Consider the following 19,625-nt stretch of genomic DNA (forward strand, 5'->3'; position numbering starts at 1 on the left):
TTAGAATATGCTATATCAAATAATTATTGATACTTTCTATAAGTTATTAAATATCAGTAGAAGAAAATCCTTGTTTAGGCTTTTCGTTTCATTGGAAGCTCTTCTTTGATTCCTATTCTGAAGCACTACTGCTTTCTATATAAAAAGAATGGTGGTCAGAGTTTGTCCCAGACTTCTCCAATAGGTTTTTGATGGTCTACATTGGGCACTTGTGGGTAGTTAGAGGTTAAACTCTGAATTTCTCACTATCTGAAAAAATCTCACTTTCAACCTGATGTCTTGGATAACATCTGTCTCAAGGAAAAATTCAAATCATGTTTTAATCTACTCCTTAAATTTAGAAAGTTAATATTTTCCTAATCTGAAAATGTATTTCTGATAAATACTCACCTTTCTGCTTCTGCATGTGAGACTTGCATGCCACTAGCCTTGAGCTAACTCCCACCTAAAATTCATGTGTCTAATGTGAACTGTGCTGGTGCATGATGAAGTCATCATGTGACAAAAGCTCTCCACCAATAGGAGGGCAACACAACCTTCACAAGCAGTAGCTTCCCTTAAGTACTTGCACTCGAAATAACTTCATTCTTAGAAGAGGAAAGAATAAAATGCACCAGAAGTGATAATATTGGGTGGAAATGTGTGGAAGTATCTAATGAAAGTATATTTTCAGATTAGGAAATTGTTAACTTCCCAGACAATTCTTCACCTCTGCACATAGAACAGCTAGAATCACATGGTGAATTTTGAATGGGCTGGTGAAAATTTACATCTAGATGAGCTCCCTTCAAAAAGCATCCAAAGGAAAGCCCATGGAATGTGACACCCAATGGCAGGGGCACACCTGTGGGACACTGCATCTTGTTTACATTTCACTTAGAATCTATAGGTAGGAGAAGCACACAAGAAGTTGGCAAGCTGATATATGTAGTGTGGTTTGGGCATGATCAAATTGTATGAGGTGTGCTCACTTTGACAGACTCAGACTGCAGGAAAGCACACCAGCTGACTGAGGGGTAACCTACACTACACTGACAGTGTCACTACCATCCTACTTCTCACCATATCGTGCTAAACCCAATCAGTGTGGAACTCCTCAAGGTCCACCACCCCAGTGGATAAGAACTGGTAAGTATCAAAGATCCCCCATGCTTCACTGTAAGAGGGGGGGGGGAATTTGCATTGGCGAGACCAAGATAAGTGCCCAGATCCCCATCTTATGCCTGATGAAAAAGTCTAAAGACAGTGCAATGGATGACCACAAAACCCTATTAAAAAAACAAAAAACAGCAAGCCAAAACAGAGAAGAATACACCAATTGGAGGAATTGATGGACCCATCCAGCAAGGCTAGAAGGTGAGAGGTCCAAGGGTAGAAACAGATGATGGCAGGACTTCAAAAGGGAAAAGTTCATGCCAAGTAACACAGAACAGCCTGAACTGGCCACAGGAGCCAATCAGGATCTGAAAAAGCATAGGAGTGAGAGATAGAATGAAAGGAGATAGGAGAGAAAGAACAATCATCCTCCTGAATGGCTGAAGTCTTGGGAAGAAAGGATTAGTCTGGGTGGAGGAGTAAATAAGTGCAATGGAAGAGTGTGTAAGAAGTATTAATGGTATATATATATCTGAACAATGCTGACCACAGTCAAGAAGAAAGAAGTAAGTCTTGAGAGATGCCAATGGCTTAAACAGGCCACATGTGAGACTGTGCAACACCACATTAAGGTTCCAGTTAGGCATGGTAGTCAATGATGAAAAAAGATTTGGAACATACTGGAGAGGACAAAGGAATAAAATGCTCTATGGTAGTGGGACAAATAAAGGTAGTGGATAAGGCTGCCAAATAACCAACAGCAGTGGAGACTGACAAAGCATGATGGGACAATAAAGTAAAAAACGCAGAAAGATGTGGTACAGTAGAATGTCTAGGAGAGGTGAATGGACCAATGATGAAAAATCCACCAAAGTGGAAGGATGACAGGTATGGGATAAGACAGAAGCTATGTAATTGGATAGTCTGGCCTTAAGGGTGATGACCAGAAAAATCTTACACATGAAGATCAATGGAAGATAATCCTGGATGAAAAAGTGATGTGTAATGTTGAATCAATAGAAGGAATGCTAGGAAGAGGATGTCCAGATGCCAACTGAAAAAACAGAGGAAACCTGGGCTGGACAAAGAGGCACCACCAAAGGACTAGACAAGGAGCATCATGGATCAAGGCAAGGACCCAAGGGAGGAGCCAAAATGGATAGGAATAAAAAAAAAAGGCGAGACCAGTCCTGGCTGAGGGCATCGACAGCCAGAACTGAAAGAAGAAAAACTGCAAATCAGAAAAGAGGAAGCTTGGAATTAAGAGTGACAAGGACATTTATGAGGGGTGTGTAATGCAAAACTTGGGGGGTGGAAAGACCACTCCATGAGCAGAACATAGTCCAGCTGAGAGAGGCAATTTGCCACAAGGTTCAAATCCCCTGGTACATGATAAACCATCAGACAAACCTGTAGAAATGGAACCAGAAGAGACGGTCCAATGCTCAAAAGCAAAGGGACCTGAAGTAGGTGCCCTTTGACAGTTGATATAAGATATGGTTGTGAAATTTTCAGAGTGGATTATGATTAACTAATCCACTAGAAGAGGAAGAAAATGAAAACATGCTCAACAAACAGTGAGAAGTTCAAGCATGTTGATATAGAGTGAACTCTCCTCTTATGACCAAATGCTAAAAGTCATGTTATTGTTCAGAGATGCACCCCAACCCATAAGAGACACACCTGTGAAGAGATGGGGATCTGGTCAGGGATGGTGGTGGTAAAGGAATGCCTATCATGATATTGGCACAGTTTAGTTGCCAAGACAGATCCTCAGGAGGTTTACAATTGAGAACAATGAATTCTGAAAATGACTCCACTGGTCTCACAAGGTCCACTGGAGGAAGCATGTGTGCATATCCAGAAGAATGGGAGGTTTCAAAAAAGCCAGAATCCACAAAAATAAAAGAACCTCCCATAAAGGATGAAAATAAGAAGCACAAGACTTGGTGACCATACATTCCATAGGCCACAGGTGAAGAGGGGAAGGTTGAGCCCAACTGAGATGAGAGTTGAAGAAAACATCCAGATGTATGAAGTATTGTATAGGCATGAGAAAGGACTTGAGAAGCTTGACAAGACATCTCAATTAATCAGTCTCCTGCAGAAGATGAGAGATGTGAGAGAAGGATACCTCTTGAAAGGAGTCCGAGAGAGGGGAAAAGAAATGAAGAGAGAGACCATGGTGAGATCCTTAAGAACCCATCCATCTGCAGAAAACTGAGACCAAAGTTTGGCAAAGTGAGAGAGATGGGCACTCACTGGGCTCAACTCAACAGGGTAGTCATAGATGAGATGATCAATGAACCAGACATTGAGAAGACGAGGAAGGTCTGGGTGCTAGAATGGAAAGAGTAGTCTGATCTAGTCAAGGAACAGGAGTCAAAGGGTGAAGTTGAGAAAGATGAAAAACCAGAAAAGATAGCAAGGATTGATGCCAGGCTGTTTCAGTTATACCACTAAAGACTTCCAGGTGAAGAAAGGAAGCCCAACGAAGATAAGATTACATGGATAAGATGTAGGGAAGTGGACATCAGAGAGGAGAGCATCCCAACCCAATAAGTCTCAACAGCAGAGGAACTAAATAAGGAGGGAAGAAAAACTGAAGAAGTGGTGTGGGTCAAGATAGTAAACAGATGGGAACAAACCTTTTCAGAAAATCCCTCTGGGGCACAAGACACAAGGTGTAGAGAGAAAAGATAATGCAGGAGGATGGCATGAAAATGGCATGTGAAACTGGGCACTCAAGAATAAATAGAAGACAAGGGGCTCACGCCACAAGCAGACAAAAGAGATTTCCAAGAATGGGAATCTAAAAAAGAAAAGGAAGAATGGCTCTAAGCCAGAACTAAGGAATTAAAAATGTGAGGAGGAGGAAGCATGTTGTCAATGGTGTGGAGTTGTTTAAGAAATGAATCAACATAAACTCTAATATCAGATGAAGGATGACAGACAAAGTAATCCTGAGAATTGGTTTCAGGGAGTAATGAATGTGAAGATTAAAAAAAAAACAGGCCAAAGAGAAAGAAAGGAACATACCTGAGAATTCACATCCAGAATGAAATTGGAAGGGTAAGGATTTTCCTTGACCAGTAAGACAGTACTTAAGTGGGGGAACAGTTGGTCAAATTTGTCATTCTGAAATGGAGGTGAAGGACTGTTGGCCAAAGGGACAGGAACAGAAGGTCCAGTATGCATGAAGGAACCCACAACACATTATATGATAGCTATAATGTTCTCAACAGTCAACAAACCTCCAGAAACCACAGTGAAAACAGGTCCAGTGTTAGTAACTTCGCCATCTTCACAAGATAATGTCACCGTCACTTGAGAATTCATTATAATATTCAAAGCTTTTGAAACAAAAGCCAGGGTATGATGAAATTAATTTCCTTTGTACAAACGCAAATCTCAGTAAATTGACATCTTTACTAGACAATTCTGAGAAAAAGATTGAAGTTACTCCAAGTTCAGGTGCTTATGGGAAGATATTTCACATAGAGGTTGTGTCACTCTGCTGTTGATGATGGGCTTTTGTTGCATGATGATGCCATTTAAGTCAGCATCTAGTGCTCTTGATTCCCTGTGCTAGATAGATCTCTTAGACATGGCTAGAGAAAAGTTGTGTAGCACGGTCACCAATACCAACTCTGCAGATAACAAGCCATTGTTGCAAAGTTGCATGAGCTCTTTAAGCAGTAGCAAATCATTACATTTTCCTTCCACAAACTAAATTTTAAGAAACCAATCTTTAATCGATATGCTAACATTGACCAATCACACAAAACGTTAAAATTACTGCTGTGTGTGTGTATGTGTATATAAATAGGGATGGATTTTCCATTTTACAATGTTGTCCCCCAGTTAATCTAGTAGATGCTGTTACTATGTATAGTATATTATAACTTTGTTCTTTATTGTGCATATACATGTATATAATGCAAATATAAGTAGCCATGTATGTCAGTCACCTGTAGATTTTCATCTTCAATGTCTTAAAACGACAAACTGCTGGTTCACATAAAATACATCAGATCTCTAAAACTGGCTTTATACAAAAAGGTCAATACTTAGTCTAGATGTAACGGCTGCATGATAGCATCAGTAATATTGTTTTCCATTGTTTTTACACATCACTGTTACAAGCTAGCTACTGAGCATTAATAAGTGTATGTATAAAAACTTTCATGTTTATCCTTTAAAGATGTAATAAGTGTATTAAGACACTGAAGTGAACTATTTTTTATTTTCATTTGGTATACATATACATATTCCAAGTTTTATAATGCTGTGACAATGTCATTTATCTTAACCAACTAGCACAAGGTGTTTTGTAATTAACTACTAAAAAAAGTGTTTTGATAACTATAACTTGTACACACAGTTCTCTGCTCGTGAATATTTCTACAAGTAAAAGGTTAAATCCCTGTATTGAAAAACTTACAATGTCAAATATTTACATAAAAAAAAAAGACTTCTAGAAAACATTTTGGTGAAACTTGTTAAAAGTTAAGGAAAAACATTTGATGACGTGACCAATGTTTCATTGAGAAAACAGTTAAAAACTTGTCTAACAAAATCAATTAGGAAACCTGGGGAAATATTAATAAACATAAATACTAAAGTATTTGAACATCTTTTTATTTCGCCTTGTTATTCAATAAATAGATTGAATAAAAATAATGTTTGTATCATACTTAGCTCTTTCTACTAACTGGAAATTATTTTTGTATAGTAAAAGATGCACAAAATACTATACCTTTTCTTTTGAATTTTTAAAATAGGCTTAATAGATGAATTCAACTTAGTTTGTAACATTATTGCAACAATACCAGTATATCATTAATAAAAGATATACAGTAATACCTTTTCTTAATCAACCAGGAAGAGGCCTGATGTACAAATGAGTTCAAATACATCTGGCTACACAAATAAAGATTTCTAAAATTTTTAAAACAGATAGTAAATAAAAACTCAGACAAAAGATTATACATAGTACTAATGAAATAATATACATATACTTACAGACTGGACAACTCATACATTCAAAACATACATTGCCAAAATACTTTTACTGTGCTAGATGTCAAATGTACTCTCACATAAACATTCATTTTATGTTTTTCAGAATTTGTAGAGCATACTGGAGGGACTTAGATGCTATAGCTATAAAGTTAAAAAAAAAGACTTTTACCTACGAGAAAATAATATAAATTTTTTTTTTAATTTCAGCCAATGTTTTGCCATTGTGGCTGTGGCTTTATTAGGTTCAAAAGTACAAGAACTACTAGCTCTGATGGTTTAAAATATAATAAATAATAACACTGTAAGCATGAAGGAACATTTTCCTTTCATAATTTTAACGTTTCCTGGGTTTTAGAAGATACAACATCTAGCTGTTAAAGTGCCTTTTGTTGAAAGGACAATAAGATCCATTTTGGACAACTATAACAGCTTAAACTGATTACTTAAACTGTTCAAATGGTAGGAACCTATAAAATAATCTTATCAATTCATTGAATAACAATTACAATTTCCAATTATTTGATTATTTAATCTAGTTATGGTTGAATTTATTGAAATCATTTTATTGTCCAAGGTAATCTTGTAATAGACCTAATAAAATAGTCTTGAATTAAAAGTATAAAACAAATAATACCACTTTAGTTTTAGAAACTTGTAAAGTAGTAGGGTCAAACCTGTGTATATATATATAGGAAATACCTATTATGTAAGAATACTGACATTGTTACACTCCACAACCTTCATGTACAGTAATTTGGCTAGTATGATCACAAATTCTCCTTTTTAATATGTGAATATTATTAACTATAAGGAAGGGCTTTATCATTAAACATTCAGAAGTAAAGATTTTTCCTCTACATTACAATCTATAATATTTTCATTATTTTTGTTCAAGCAGAGCAAACAACTTTGAATAATCTGTGAGTATATATACATGTTCATTAATTACAACAAAACAGTAGTAAGAATGTTTCAAACAGGCTAAATGAAACACTGAGAAAATGATGAACCATAATAATTACTACTTGTGAAAACTGGATGAAGTCCAAAACACTGTCCACAAGCATGCATGTGTGTATACATACATATATCTATTTCTTCAGATCCATGGATAACTATAAACACCCAATGACAGGGGTTCCATAGTTGCACACCCATGGGAGACTACATCTCATCTCAACCAGGGTATATTCTTTGCCCAAGATGAAAGAGAGGGAAAGACAAAAGAACCTAATAGGATGGGCAGAATGTGATTATGTTCAAATGAGCACCAGCACACAAGTAGTTGGTGAGCCAGTATGTGTAGTGTGGTTAAGGTCTCGATCAGACAGTACAGTATCTGCTTAGCTCAACTTTACTGGACAGACTCTGGCTGTAGAAGGAGGACACATTAACTGTGTGAGGGGTGATCTATACTGCACTGACAGTGTTACTACTGTCCTAATTCTCACTGTATTGTGCTAAACCCATCCAGTGAGGAGTACTGTTCATACTCTGCCACCCCAGAGATTAGGAACTGGTAAGTGGCAAAGGTCTCCTGTGCTCCACTTGAAGAAGAGGGGATGAGAATTCACATTGGAGGGACCTATATAAGTATCTGGATCCTCCATTGGACCACCAGCCAGAAAGGTCTTTTACTGGAGACAGTGCAATGGGCTATCGTAAAACCTATTTTTAAAAGTGGGCAAGCATAAGCCAGATGAGTGGGCAGTCACTTCCTTGGTGCCAGCTATTTGCATGATAGTCCATGGAATTGGTACAGTTTGGATCATACAATTGAGTAAATTTGTATATCATGAGGATACCTCAAAGTGGTCTTGCTGAAGAACTCATCTTGCAGTGGGCATTGGTGAAAAGATAAAAAGCTGATAATGAATTTTAGATAGCTGATGTGACCAGGAAAAAAGCTAGCCAAAAGAACACTGCCAGCAGAATTCTGATAAAACGAATTTTCCTGCAAATAAAAACTGTGTACTAATGTATTAAATAAGATATAAAACAGATGTATGAAAACAAATATTTATTGACAGAATCCTTAAACAGAGAAAATGTTATTACCTAATACCCACCATGTACTTCCTATGAAACAAAATCTAGTTAGAAAATTTTAGGCCTGAAATGTTCGATAGGTATTCACTGTTTAATGAAGAAGTTTACGTTGAGATCACGTGACTCTCTGAGGAAATTATAGATAAGTCTCAGTTACAGAAAAAAAAAGTACACTATAGTACACAAAGTATCCTATACAGCAGTTTCATTATATTTGTTTGGGTCAGTACACAACAACAAAGATTTTGGACTTATCAAAGCATTTAAACAGTAAAGGATAAGACATGTCTCAAACTAGGTTGTGAAAGTTTACACATAGAGGCTTAAAAAAAAAAACAGATTGAGAAGTGCAAGAATCACCAAATATCACAATAAGCACCATGTCTGAAACTGAAATAAGACAAAAAGAGAAAGTAAAACAGACAGATTACTTATACATAAAAGAAGTTCAAAGCTTTGGTTCTACTTCTGAATGACTTCTCTAATGGATATAACTTTTCTAAACAACTTTTCTCTAAAGGTTATTCTGGTGAAAGAATATTTTCTACAAATTATGTACACTTTGTTCATAAAAGTTATTATGTAATAACTTTTTCTTACAGCTTAACCATATAATAACCTAAGTAAAGAACGTGTAGTGTTATGTTTTCCAGACTCTATTGTTCTTGTGTTATATCTAAGTATGTGTAAATAACATAGGCAACTAAAATTTTATTTATGTAATCTTCTTTAAGGTAAGAGTATGTGAAAAGAATAGTCAGTAATGACAAAAGCTGAAATACCATTGAAGAACACTGAATATTTTCAGTTTGTAAGAAAGGTAAATAAATATATATCACAGATGTAAGATATCATATCTGAATGTGCTTACAACACTCCTTGCTGAATGATATTTGGCTAAAAAAGATTTGCCTTTTGCCATTGATATAGCATAGCTTTTCATGAATACTTCTGAAAGTACAAGCCTTATCATTACTGTAGTGAACATATACTGGTCTTTGTGCTTTTGGTGGTTGTAGCTGCTGTCTGGGTGGGTTGAGATAAATGTTGGTAATGAATAATTTCAGCTTGTACAACTGGCTGTACAGTTTCTTGTTCAGCATGTGACAGGTGGATTCCTAAGAGCTCAGCAGCTATCTTCCGGAAACACACATCTACCTATAGGCACAAATAATAATACACTTGTGTAAATATTAGGCTCATTAATGTTATTTCATAGCAAAATCAGCTTTATAGAGATAATTAGAAGCTACACTAACACCTAAGTATCACTTTAACTGCATGATTATTATACTATTAAAAATTTGATCCTGCTGCCATAATTGTCTTTAATAGTAGCACATAATGTTGATAAAATTAAGTATTATCATTCTCAAAGTGTGAATGAAGAACATTTATCTCAAAATGTACAATCTTGAAAATTAAATATTCTGATTTAATATAAAAGTTTATTCCTATAATTTTTTTTAATTAAAAAATCCACTAAGTTGTAGATTTATTGCAATTTATAAGTTATTATCCTACTATCATCAGTTCTCTTGGTAAAACTACACCTATCATCACCCCTAATGTCAGGTCTTGGACAGCATATGAAACAAATGTTAGCTACATACAAATGATTTAAATAATTAAAAATGTATTGCAGTGTTCTTACTGATAATATTAATTACATGATGAACTGGTTAATTAAACAGTATTTCCATCAACAAATCACCTCACAATATCATATGCATGGTACTACTCACATGTGCATCATACATAATAGATTTTGCATCATCTAGCTTTTTGATCTTTCATATTAGCTTCTAAAAATTGTAGCATTTTCCTGGTAATCATAATACACTCATTATATAGTTTAAGTAAACATCATGCCCACTCAGCATTACCACTGTATGTCACAGTAGTGACAGCAACAGCAAGAACAATCAGGGGTGTAAAGCACTGTCTTACACTGTTATGTGCCACATTCCTTTACAGGGCCTACAGTGACCACTCATTCACATAGAACTGCACATCCCTATGTACATCATTATTACATTTTCAAAGAATGACAAAGTAAGTACTTTAATACCATAATTAAGTGTCTGCAGTATATTTTCAATATGTATGACCACATCTACTATCTGATCCAAAAATATCGATTCCAACTGGATATCAGGAACCATGTATCTGAAATCTCACATGAACCTAAAACTACTATTTGTCCCTTTCCTAATTTTTTTCAATAACTTTAAAATTTATAACACCAGCAAGACTCAGATACTTTAAAACAGTCAAGATCAGTTTGATACCAGGAACCACAACATGAATGAAAGATGATTCAATACACAAACTCTTTCAAGTGTCTAACAGTTTGTTTTATGTACTCTAGTAAAGATATATTTCAATAGTGTATGTTAAAAAATATCTTAAAAATTACCTCTCTCTAGTTCTTGAATATTTACCAGAACATACTTCTTAAGATATAATATTCAAAGCATTTCACATTAGCCATTTCCATCAATTAACAGTTTTAATACTTCTGTGTAATTAAATCAGATTTTATTTTTATGACTGACAGATTTTCTTTGAATCTACTAATTTTCTTTTGCTCTATCAGTCCAATATTTCTGAAATCACTGGCACAGAATGATTGATCATTGTTTGTAAGGTATATTTACAATGCACATTTTGGAGTTTAATTTTATATCAAAATGTTATTTGACAAATGGAGAGACACCTGGAAGTTGATCCTATGTACTCTAGCAAAGAGGGCAAATGTATGTGTATATTAATTCTGAGCATTCCATTTTAATGTTTGAAGCATGATGTCTGGGTGAGTTGAGGTGAATGTTCATAGTGATTAATTTCCGAAATATTTCTATTGTGGAATTGAATTCATGCTTTTCTATTTTATTTATTACTAAAACAAGAATACCTAAATAACTTAGTCAATTTTTTTTCATAGTCAGTCTGTGATATTCTGTATGTGAACAAACTAACATACTTTACCAGTTTTTTGTGCTACATCTCACAACTTACTGAAGGAATAGTTGTATATTTAAGGAACTTATTAACCAGATAATTAATGAAGTCTTTTGGATAGCTATTCTGTTGTAGCACATATTTGATACTGTATAATTCCGTTTAAAACAAATCAATATTGTAAGTAAATTTGAATGATTCTTGATTAAAATGTTCAATATATTAACTTTGAAGACGATCATTATAAAATTATCAAAATGAGCATAAAGCCAACGAAAGTAAGTTTTTTGATAACATGCAATCATCATCTGTTTTTCAGAGTAACTATATGTTTGTTTATTATAGAACAAAGCCATATTGGGCTATCTGTTGTGTCTACCACATGGAATTAAACCTTGGATCTTAGCTGTCCCACCAGAGAATGAGTAATTATGAACCAAGATATAAAAACAATGCAAAGATTCATTTTTTGGTATTATCTTTAACCAATATCTTCATGTCAATATACAAAAGAAAAAGATAAGCTAAAGCAGGACTAATTTATAACTGAGGTAACCCCATCAATTTGATTATACATGTTTTCATTAAACAGGAAATGATAATTCTTAGTTAGAAATTATTTGTCTAATAAACACATGTTTGAGAATATCTTCTACTGTCTCAAAACCATATAAACACTTGTAGTTTAGTATTTTTGTCATGTAAGTAAAGTTTCAGTTAATCTTTACGAAATTCTGAGCAAAGCCTAAAGAGATATTCAGATAAATGTCATAAAAGCCATTCAGAAGAAAATGAAATTTCTCAGATTTAATCTAATGTAAACCTCTAAAGAATTTTCAATTTTAATTAATTCATGCAATGACACATTAATTAATAAATCTAAGTTATGAATACAGACTAGAATTATACACAATTTTGTTATTTAATCAGGTAAGTTTTGTTAACTAACTAACAATTTCAATAATAGTCCAAAAGAAGAAAAATCAAAAGCTCACACAGAAGTATTTAAATATTGTTTACATACTTCAGATTTTCCATTTTACTTCAGAAAGTTAACATTTTCCTAAGCCAAAACTGTATTTCCAATAATACTTACCTCCTCTCATACTATAGCTTCATCCCAGCGAAAGCTACTCTTCTCTGCCCATCTGAACATTAGTGTGAATCTTACCTCACTTGCTCCAGCCTTTATACCCCACTATATTGCCCATAGCAAGTTAAATGTTGTGATTCTCTTTGCCTATGTTAATGTGCTCCCTATCCCAGATCTGTATATAAGCTACCCATTATTACTTCCTATTCACTTGTTCGAGACTGTACATATTAGCAGACAAGAACACTGGCCATTGTGGGGAGGAAAGGCAGGAGAGTGTGAGAATAGGTAAGTATTACTGGAAATACATTTTTGGTATAGGAAAACGTAAACTACCGAAACACACTTAACTCTGCTCCCTCTTTAGCCAGAATCCCACATTGACAAGGTGGAGGGGCTGGTAAGAGCAAAGTCCACACAGAAAGCGTCTGCATTGAAAAGAGGTGTGCAAAAATAAGATATAGTAATAGCACACTAGTGGGGTCTGCACCACTTCTGGAACAGGTATGCTCTTCACCCAGATAAAGTGAAATCTAAACATGGGCAGTAAAGACAGACAGAAAGAAAGAAAGAATGAAAAGGAAACATGAATTTAAGGACAAGTATAAATAAATTGGCCCGCTCCTGCATTATCAGACATCCAGTCACAGTCAGTCATCAAGCTGATGTACAAATCCCCCACACTTGATGAAATATTGTACATAACTCACAGGATTCATCCAGGCCCCAACCAGGCAGATAAGGTCCCACATCTCATTCTTAGAATTATAGGGCTGTGAACCCAAAGCTAGATCCAAGGCATAGTGGCTAGGGCATGAGGACTGTAGTGTTGGTGTGATATCACTGGATCCCAACCTGAAAGTTATAGAAAGTTGCATGTTGAGCCACTAGAATTACGAAGAGAAGACAAGCAGCACACAAGTAGCCAATCCCTTACCCCAACCTGAAGAATCACAAAATACAACAAACTGAACTCTGAATTATGGGACTTTTCTCTTCTCACTCAACCTAAAGAAACAGAAATTATCCAGCCTGGGATTATGAAAACAAGTCCTAACTCTCCAATCTGAAAGGCAAGGTAACACCTCCTGCCTCTGGAATTACAAAGAGGATGTGGAACAAACTAAGTCCAATCAATGGCACAAGAATTGACACACTGCATGCGGAATCAGGAGGAGTCAAGGATCCTCTTCCATGATCATCAAAATGAAGATAATGACCAAGAAGAAAGGCCACATTCAACTCAATCAGATAGCTAAGTGTCATCTCTGAACCAGAATTACAAGGGGGTTCCCACATAGGCTGGTCCTGCTCCCACCATACATCTGGGAAAATCATCCAGGATTATTTATAGGAGGGCAGCCAGCTTTGCTCTCTTCTCCTTGAGTAAAATAAGAAGTTCAAGTATTCCTCAAGCATAATAGACCTCTGTCCACCACTCCAATGACTAGAAACTGGGAGTCGTAAGAACTTCCATGCTCCACTAGGAGAAATGGGGGATAACTCACACTGGGGAGTTCTGAGGAACAATGCTCTAGAGACAGTGCAATAGATGAACCCTGTTCCCTATTTTGAATAGTAAACTGATCCCAATTTATTCAATCCAGGGATCAGCAGAGACAAGCAAGTCCCCTTTTGATTTATTCATAATAATCCATGAGTGGCAGTCCAGTAGTGTATATAATTGTTTACCACTTGGAAAGCCACATGGTGGTCTTATGGAACATCCCCTCTTAACAGAGCTCACTGCTACCAGGAAAATGTTTATCAGTGCAGATTTGGAAAGAAGCATACACGATCAGAGAACATCCACCACTGAGTGAGATCAAAATGAAAATGATGAGAGGGTTTTTGAAAAAAAATAATAATAAACACAAAAGAAATGAAGTCACTCACCTCATTCACAATCTAGATGAAGCATGGAAAATAGCCACAGGGCAAGAGTCAAAATCCATCAGAGGAGGCAACTGCTAAGTAATTTAAATAATAAGATATTAATGTATTAGATGTCATACACATATCAGCCTGTACAAATTCCTCCAGAGGGTGATGCATCCGAGGCTCCATGATCATCGAAATATGGCAAACTTGGTGTGGTGAGACCCAAAGAAGTCTCTGCTCCTCCAATGAAAGCCAAGAGTAAGCAACATGAACCAACTGATGAACCCAACCTGTCAAAGTGACAGGGGATAAGTCACGTGACACCATACGATCCCAATGGAGAAATAAATGGTGACGTGAACCCCAAACTCTTCAGTGCATGCAACATAACATCAGTGAGCCCGAACCAGGCATAAAAATGATCCAGAACTGGGTGGTCATAAAAATGAGAAATGGAGGGAAGATGAATAGGAGAGAATGCCTTATCTCCTTCTCTAGCTACTGAACTTTTGGGTAGGAAGGACCTATCTGGATACAACAGAACATAAGTGGAATGGTAAAGACTCCTGTGAACAGGAAATGCAAACACATCTGAACACTGATGTCCACTATCAAACAACAGAAGAAAATAAGTCTTAAGAGAAGACATCATGTTCCTTATATCACTAAGGAACATGATGCCAAAAGTTTAAAGGGTGAACAAGATAAGACATGGAGAACCACTATGAGATTCTAATTAGGAACTTGGAAAGGTCATCAAGAATGAATAATCACAAAAGATTTCAGAATAAAGGACAAAACCAGAGACTCAAAAACTTTACATTTCCTAGAAAAACGAAAAGTAGCTGACAAAGCTGCCTTATACAGAAATGGACAAAGGCGCCAAACTGTTGTCAGAAATTGAGAAAAATACAGCACAGTGGGACGAGAAGGATTAAAACTATGTCTGAGAGACCACTGATGATAAGTACACAATTTCCATTGATAAACATCCAAAGACAAATGCCAAATGGACTGCATTAACCCTTTCCACATGAGTCACAAGTCAAAGGCCATATCATCGCATTTATAGACCACTAATGATAAGTAAACAATTTCCATTGATAAACATCCTAAGACAAATGGCAAATGAACTGCATTAACTCTTTCCACATGAATCACAGGTCAAAGGCCATGCCATCGTGTTTGTTGACTCGCATTCAAAATTTTATTGAACTACTATTTTATGTATTTATGTTATTTAGTTGGTATCATACTGTAAATAATAATTCAAATTTTAGTTATACATTATTTAATTACTTAACTTAAAAGTAAATATTAAAGAACACACCTAAACATCAATTTTTGTGTGTCCCTTTTCATGTGAATGCAGCACTGATTCAAATTAGATGTTTGTGATGTCAAAATACAAATTCTATAGTTTTGTATGAATTAGGAACTCAAATTACCAATACTGACAAACTGAAATATAAAATAAGAACCTCCTTCCTTTTCTTTGAGATATCTCTCATTACTGAATCAAATGCAGTGGCCTGGCTCAAATCTTTCCATTTTTGGAAACGGTCCCTTATATACATTTACTTCTATATATGACATGTGAATAACCAATTGAAAGCTCAGAATGCCCTCCAAGTGGCTTTCTCAGCCATTTTCAAATATAAAATCGTTATATCTTTCTTTTGATACAAGATGATGTGGAGGTAAGTTACGTCTTTAGTCTGCTCGAAATTTCATATTTTTTTAGACCCAAATACAGCCTTGTTACTAAAATTGATAAATTATAATTAAGTTCTATGGTATCGACAAAGTAATTTATGATTTTTTGGTTATTCAAACGTATATATAAAATCTAAAAAAAAGATTATTTCATTTCACATCTTCCACATGCGAAATTTGACAAGGCTTAGCAACCTACAGCAAGCAGCAAATGAGTACAAAGGAGGAACCAGAAGAGATAATTGTTTGCTTTACTTTTTTGTTTACTGTTCTATTTTTTAAGAAATATAAATTTAAGTTATTTGTAAATAGTAATAATCTATATACATATATAATGTATAATAATTGAAATGTGACTGTACTTTACAAAATACTAGTCCACTAAAACACAGCCAGGACAGATCCCTTTTTAAAGACTAAAGGTCAGTTATATATGTTTTTGAATACAGTAGCACGAGTGCACATGCGCTCCTCATTGTAACTTCTGTACTGTTAGCCAGGTACAGCTGAATGGTCAATATAATAAAAATAATAAATATACATATATGTATAATGTTACGAGATTTAAACTATTTAGTCTAAACAATGCAAGACCCTCATTGAACTGCTAAAAGCTCCAAGAGATTGATGTGGAGAGAAGATTCCTTTTCTGTCCATAGGCCCTTGAATTTCATGATTCTCTTACAGTAGCCAAATGCCTCATCATCTAATTAGTGATATGCATGAATGGATTAACAAGATTCCCATTGTCCCTATCTACTATCCAGTGAAACCACAGTCAAGAGAACAGACTTGGAGAAATCAGCGTGGTCCACACTACACTCTGGAAACACCCTTATCCCATTTCTCATCATAGAGAAACCAATTGTTCTAGCCCTGCTGTTAGTTCCCAGTTGGAGAGGATTCTTTAAGGTCCACAACCCCAGTGGCTGGGAGCTGGTAATTGGCAAGGGTCTCCCATGCAATGGATTACTGCAAAACCCTATTTTTAAAAGCCAGCAAGCACTGGCCAGAGAAGCAAGCAGATGCACAACTCTGGTGCTGGCTTTTTCCATGATAGTACATGTAAGAGTACAGTCGGGATCGAACACCATTATTATACAGAATTACACAAGTAAAATTTCAATGGTCTTGCAGAACACCCATCTCACAGTGGGCCCTGATTAAGCCAAGGCAGATGGTATGAGTGCTTTCCATTAACCTGATGATGAGGTTTGGGGTAGTCCACAAGGAAGCCTGGAGAAAAAGAGAAGGGTGGGAGAAATTGGGAGAAGAAAATCTAAAGACAAGATACTTGAGAGAGCATACAATCACTTGCCTTCAGAGGGGCATACATACAAGATGTATGAACTGGAGGATTCAGCCTGTAATGAGATAAGGAGAGAGGACCCGGTTAGAGGAGGGAGTCCTAGGTATGAAAGGACAACGATGGGAACCAAAAAAGGAAGAAAGTGACAAAACAGTGAGTAGTTCAGACAGGACAAGAGTATCTGTTTGGATCAGAAATAACACTGAAGAGGAAAATAGAAAGATGGAATATGGGAGAAAAGGAGTGACCACTTTCCCCTGCTATGGAATATGAGGGAAGGAAAGACTGGCCAGGGTGATGGAGAAGGTAAGTGCAGTAATGAGAAAGCAGGAGGAAACAAGGACAAAGGTGTGAACAATGGTGATTACCAGCACCTAGGAAGAGGATTATTGTGTCTATCAAGAGGAGAAACATCTGCTACAGGCATGAGAGGAACCTGGGTAAGAGAGTGGAGAATTACAGTGATAATCCTGTCAGGCAAGAAGTAGGAAGGAGGGGTAGTGGATAAGGAAGGAATGAAAGAGGGTGGAAAAAAGCCAGAGAAGAAATTATCCTGTGACATCAGGAAAGGAAGGTGGAGGAAATGCTGCTTGCAAACTTGAAATAGAAAAGACATAATATTCATGGAAGAAGAGTCCCATGGAAGAGGAGAAATATGTTACAATGCAACCAAGGTGGTAAGTATTCTCCATACATTCACACATTGAAGTGGTAGAAGAATGACAGGAGTGGGACAAAGGGACAGCTACAAGATTGGGGAAGTGGAGTGGACAAATCCCAAATGCAAAGATTAAGGGATGTGATATCCTGAGGAAAGAGTGATATTTGAGGGTGGATCAGAAGGAATGGAATGTTGGGAAGGGGAAGTCAGGGCTGAAGCATGAGGAGATCAAGTGATAGAAATCATGGTTTGGATCACCTGTGAAGGGCTAACACAGACACCATGCAAGGGGTATCCCAAAACAGAGCAAGAACCTGAGGGAGGAAGTGGAGAGGAGGATAATCACAATGAAAAAGATATGAGCAGTCCTGACTGAGAGCATAGACAGCTAGGGCTGAGGAATGAGGCACATGAAACCAGAATAGAGGAAGATTAGCAAAGACGGGTGTGGCAAAGGTAACATGAGAAGTAACAAGATGAAAGCAGAATAATGCAAGACTAGTGGATGAGGAACCAATCTGTGGATAGGACATGGTCATGTCAAAAAGATAGCCTGCAACAATATGAAAAACATGACAGGTTATGAAACTCATTAGAAGATAGGATGTAGACACAATCGTTTACTCCATATCACATCACTTATAGTCAATGTTTAGATGTGACTACTTACTCCTTAATATGTACTCAGAAGATAATATTCAGACATAGTTCTAGGCCTATTCCAGATATAATCATTATAGTTCATGTGAACATGTTAAGCAGTGATGAACTAGGACAAAAAATTATCTACTACATGTACATGTTAAGAAGTAATGAATTATAACAAATTATCATTGTTGATGTGTGAAGTTATGGAGCAAACGATTATCTCTAAACCCTGAAGGAGTAATTAACCAGATCTAATAATTATAGTCTATGTGGACATATTAAGGAATAATGTACTAGGATGAATCATTATCTACTATATTTACATGCTATGAACTTATGAACTATAGCAAAATATTATTGTTGATGTGGGACATGCCAAGGAGTTGAACGAAAATGAAGTTAACATTTGTTAAATTGAAAATAATATTTCCAATAATACCTCCTCTCACACTACAGCTATTACTCGACTGCCATCTAAGCACTGGTGTGATTTTTTTATCGCTTGCTACAGTCTTTTATATCTTACTCAATTGCTCTTGGCAATATTTGTCTAGTGACACTCTCCACCTACGTCAATGCACCCACTATCCTGTACTGTATATAAGCACCTCATTCCGATAATGTTATTACTTTTTGAGACTGACTCAATCCCAGTCTCTTAGTAGGGAGGAAGGGCAGGAGAGGTAAGTATTATTGGAAATACATTTTCGAATTAAGAAAATGTTAACTTCCAAAACATACCTCCTCTCATACTACAGCTAGAATCCCACATTGATAAGGTGGAGGGTCTGGTGAGGGCATTATCCATACAGAAAGTGTTTGCATAGGTCACAGAAGATTGGAACCCTAGTGATGGAAATGCACTACATTCAGAACAGGTATGCTCTTCACCCAGAACTTAATTCATGTACTGTGGGTGGAATTTTACATGATATATTGTCACTACTGGCCATGACCCAACCAGATATCCAAGGTTCCACTGCTTAGGGTTGGAATTATAAGGTCATGGTCCATATATCCCACGTTAGTGGCTAGGGCAATTGGACCACAAGATATATATATATATATATATATATATATATATATGTAGGATACTAACTTAGTACGACTATTGTAGTGTATGTGTTAACGAAGACCTAGTTAGGTAGTTACGTCGGGTTAGGAAGGTAAAGGTAAAGGAAAAG

The 19,625-nt window shown here is 36.2% G+C and overlaps 1 protein-coding gene across 1 annotated transcript in view; it reads right to left on the reverse strand.

Annotated features, from left to right (window-relative positions):
- Positions 1 to 5,322: 5,322 nt before the first annotated feature.
- Positions 5,323 to 19,625, reverse strand: part of LOC106470818 (ras-related protein Rab-28-like) — an 81,325-nt gene continuing 67,022 nt past the window's right edge. The window contains exon 6 of the mRNA XM_013931389.2: positions 5,323 to 9,327. Within this exon, the coding sequence (XP_013786843.1) occupies positions 9,142 to 9,327 (186 nt within the window). The 3' untranslated portion in view covers positions 5,323 to 9,141. The remainder of the gene's footprint in view (positions 9,328 to 19,625) is intronic.

The sequence above is a fragment of the Limulus polyphemus genome, unplaced genomic scaffold (assembly GCF_000517525.1).
Source record: "Limulus polyphemus unplaced genomic scaffold, Limulus_polyphemus-2.1.2 Scaffold4234, whole genome shotgun sequence".
NCBI lineage: Eukaryota > Metazoa > Arthropoda > Merostomata > Xiphosura > Limulidae > Limulus > Limulus polyphemus.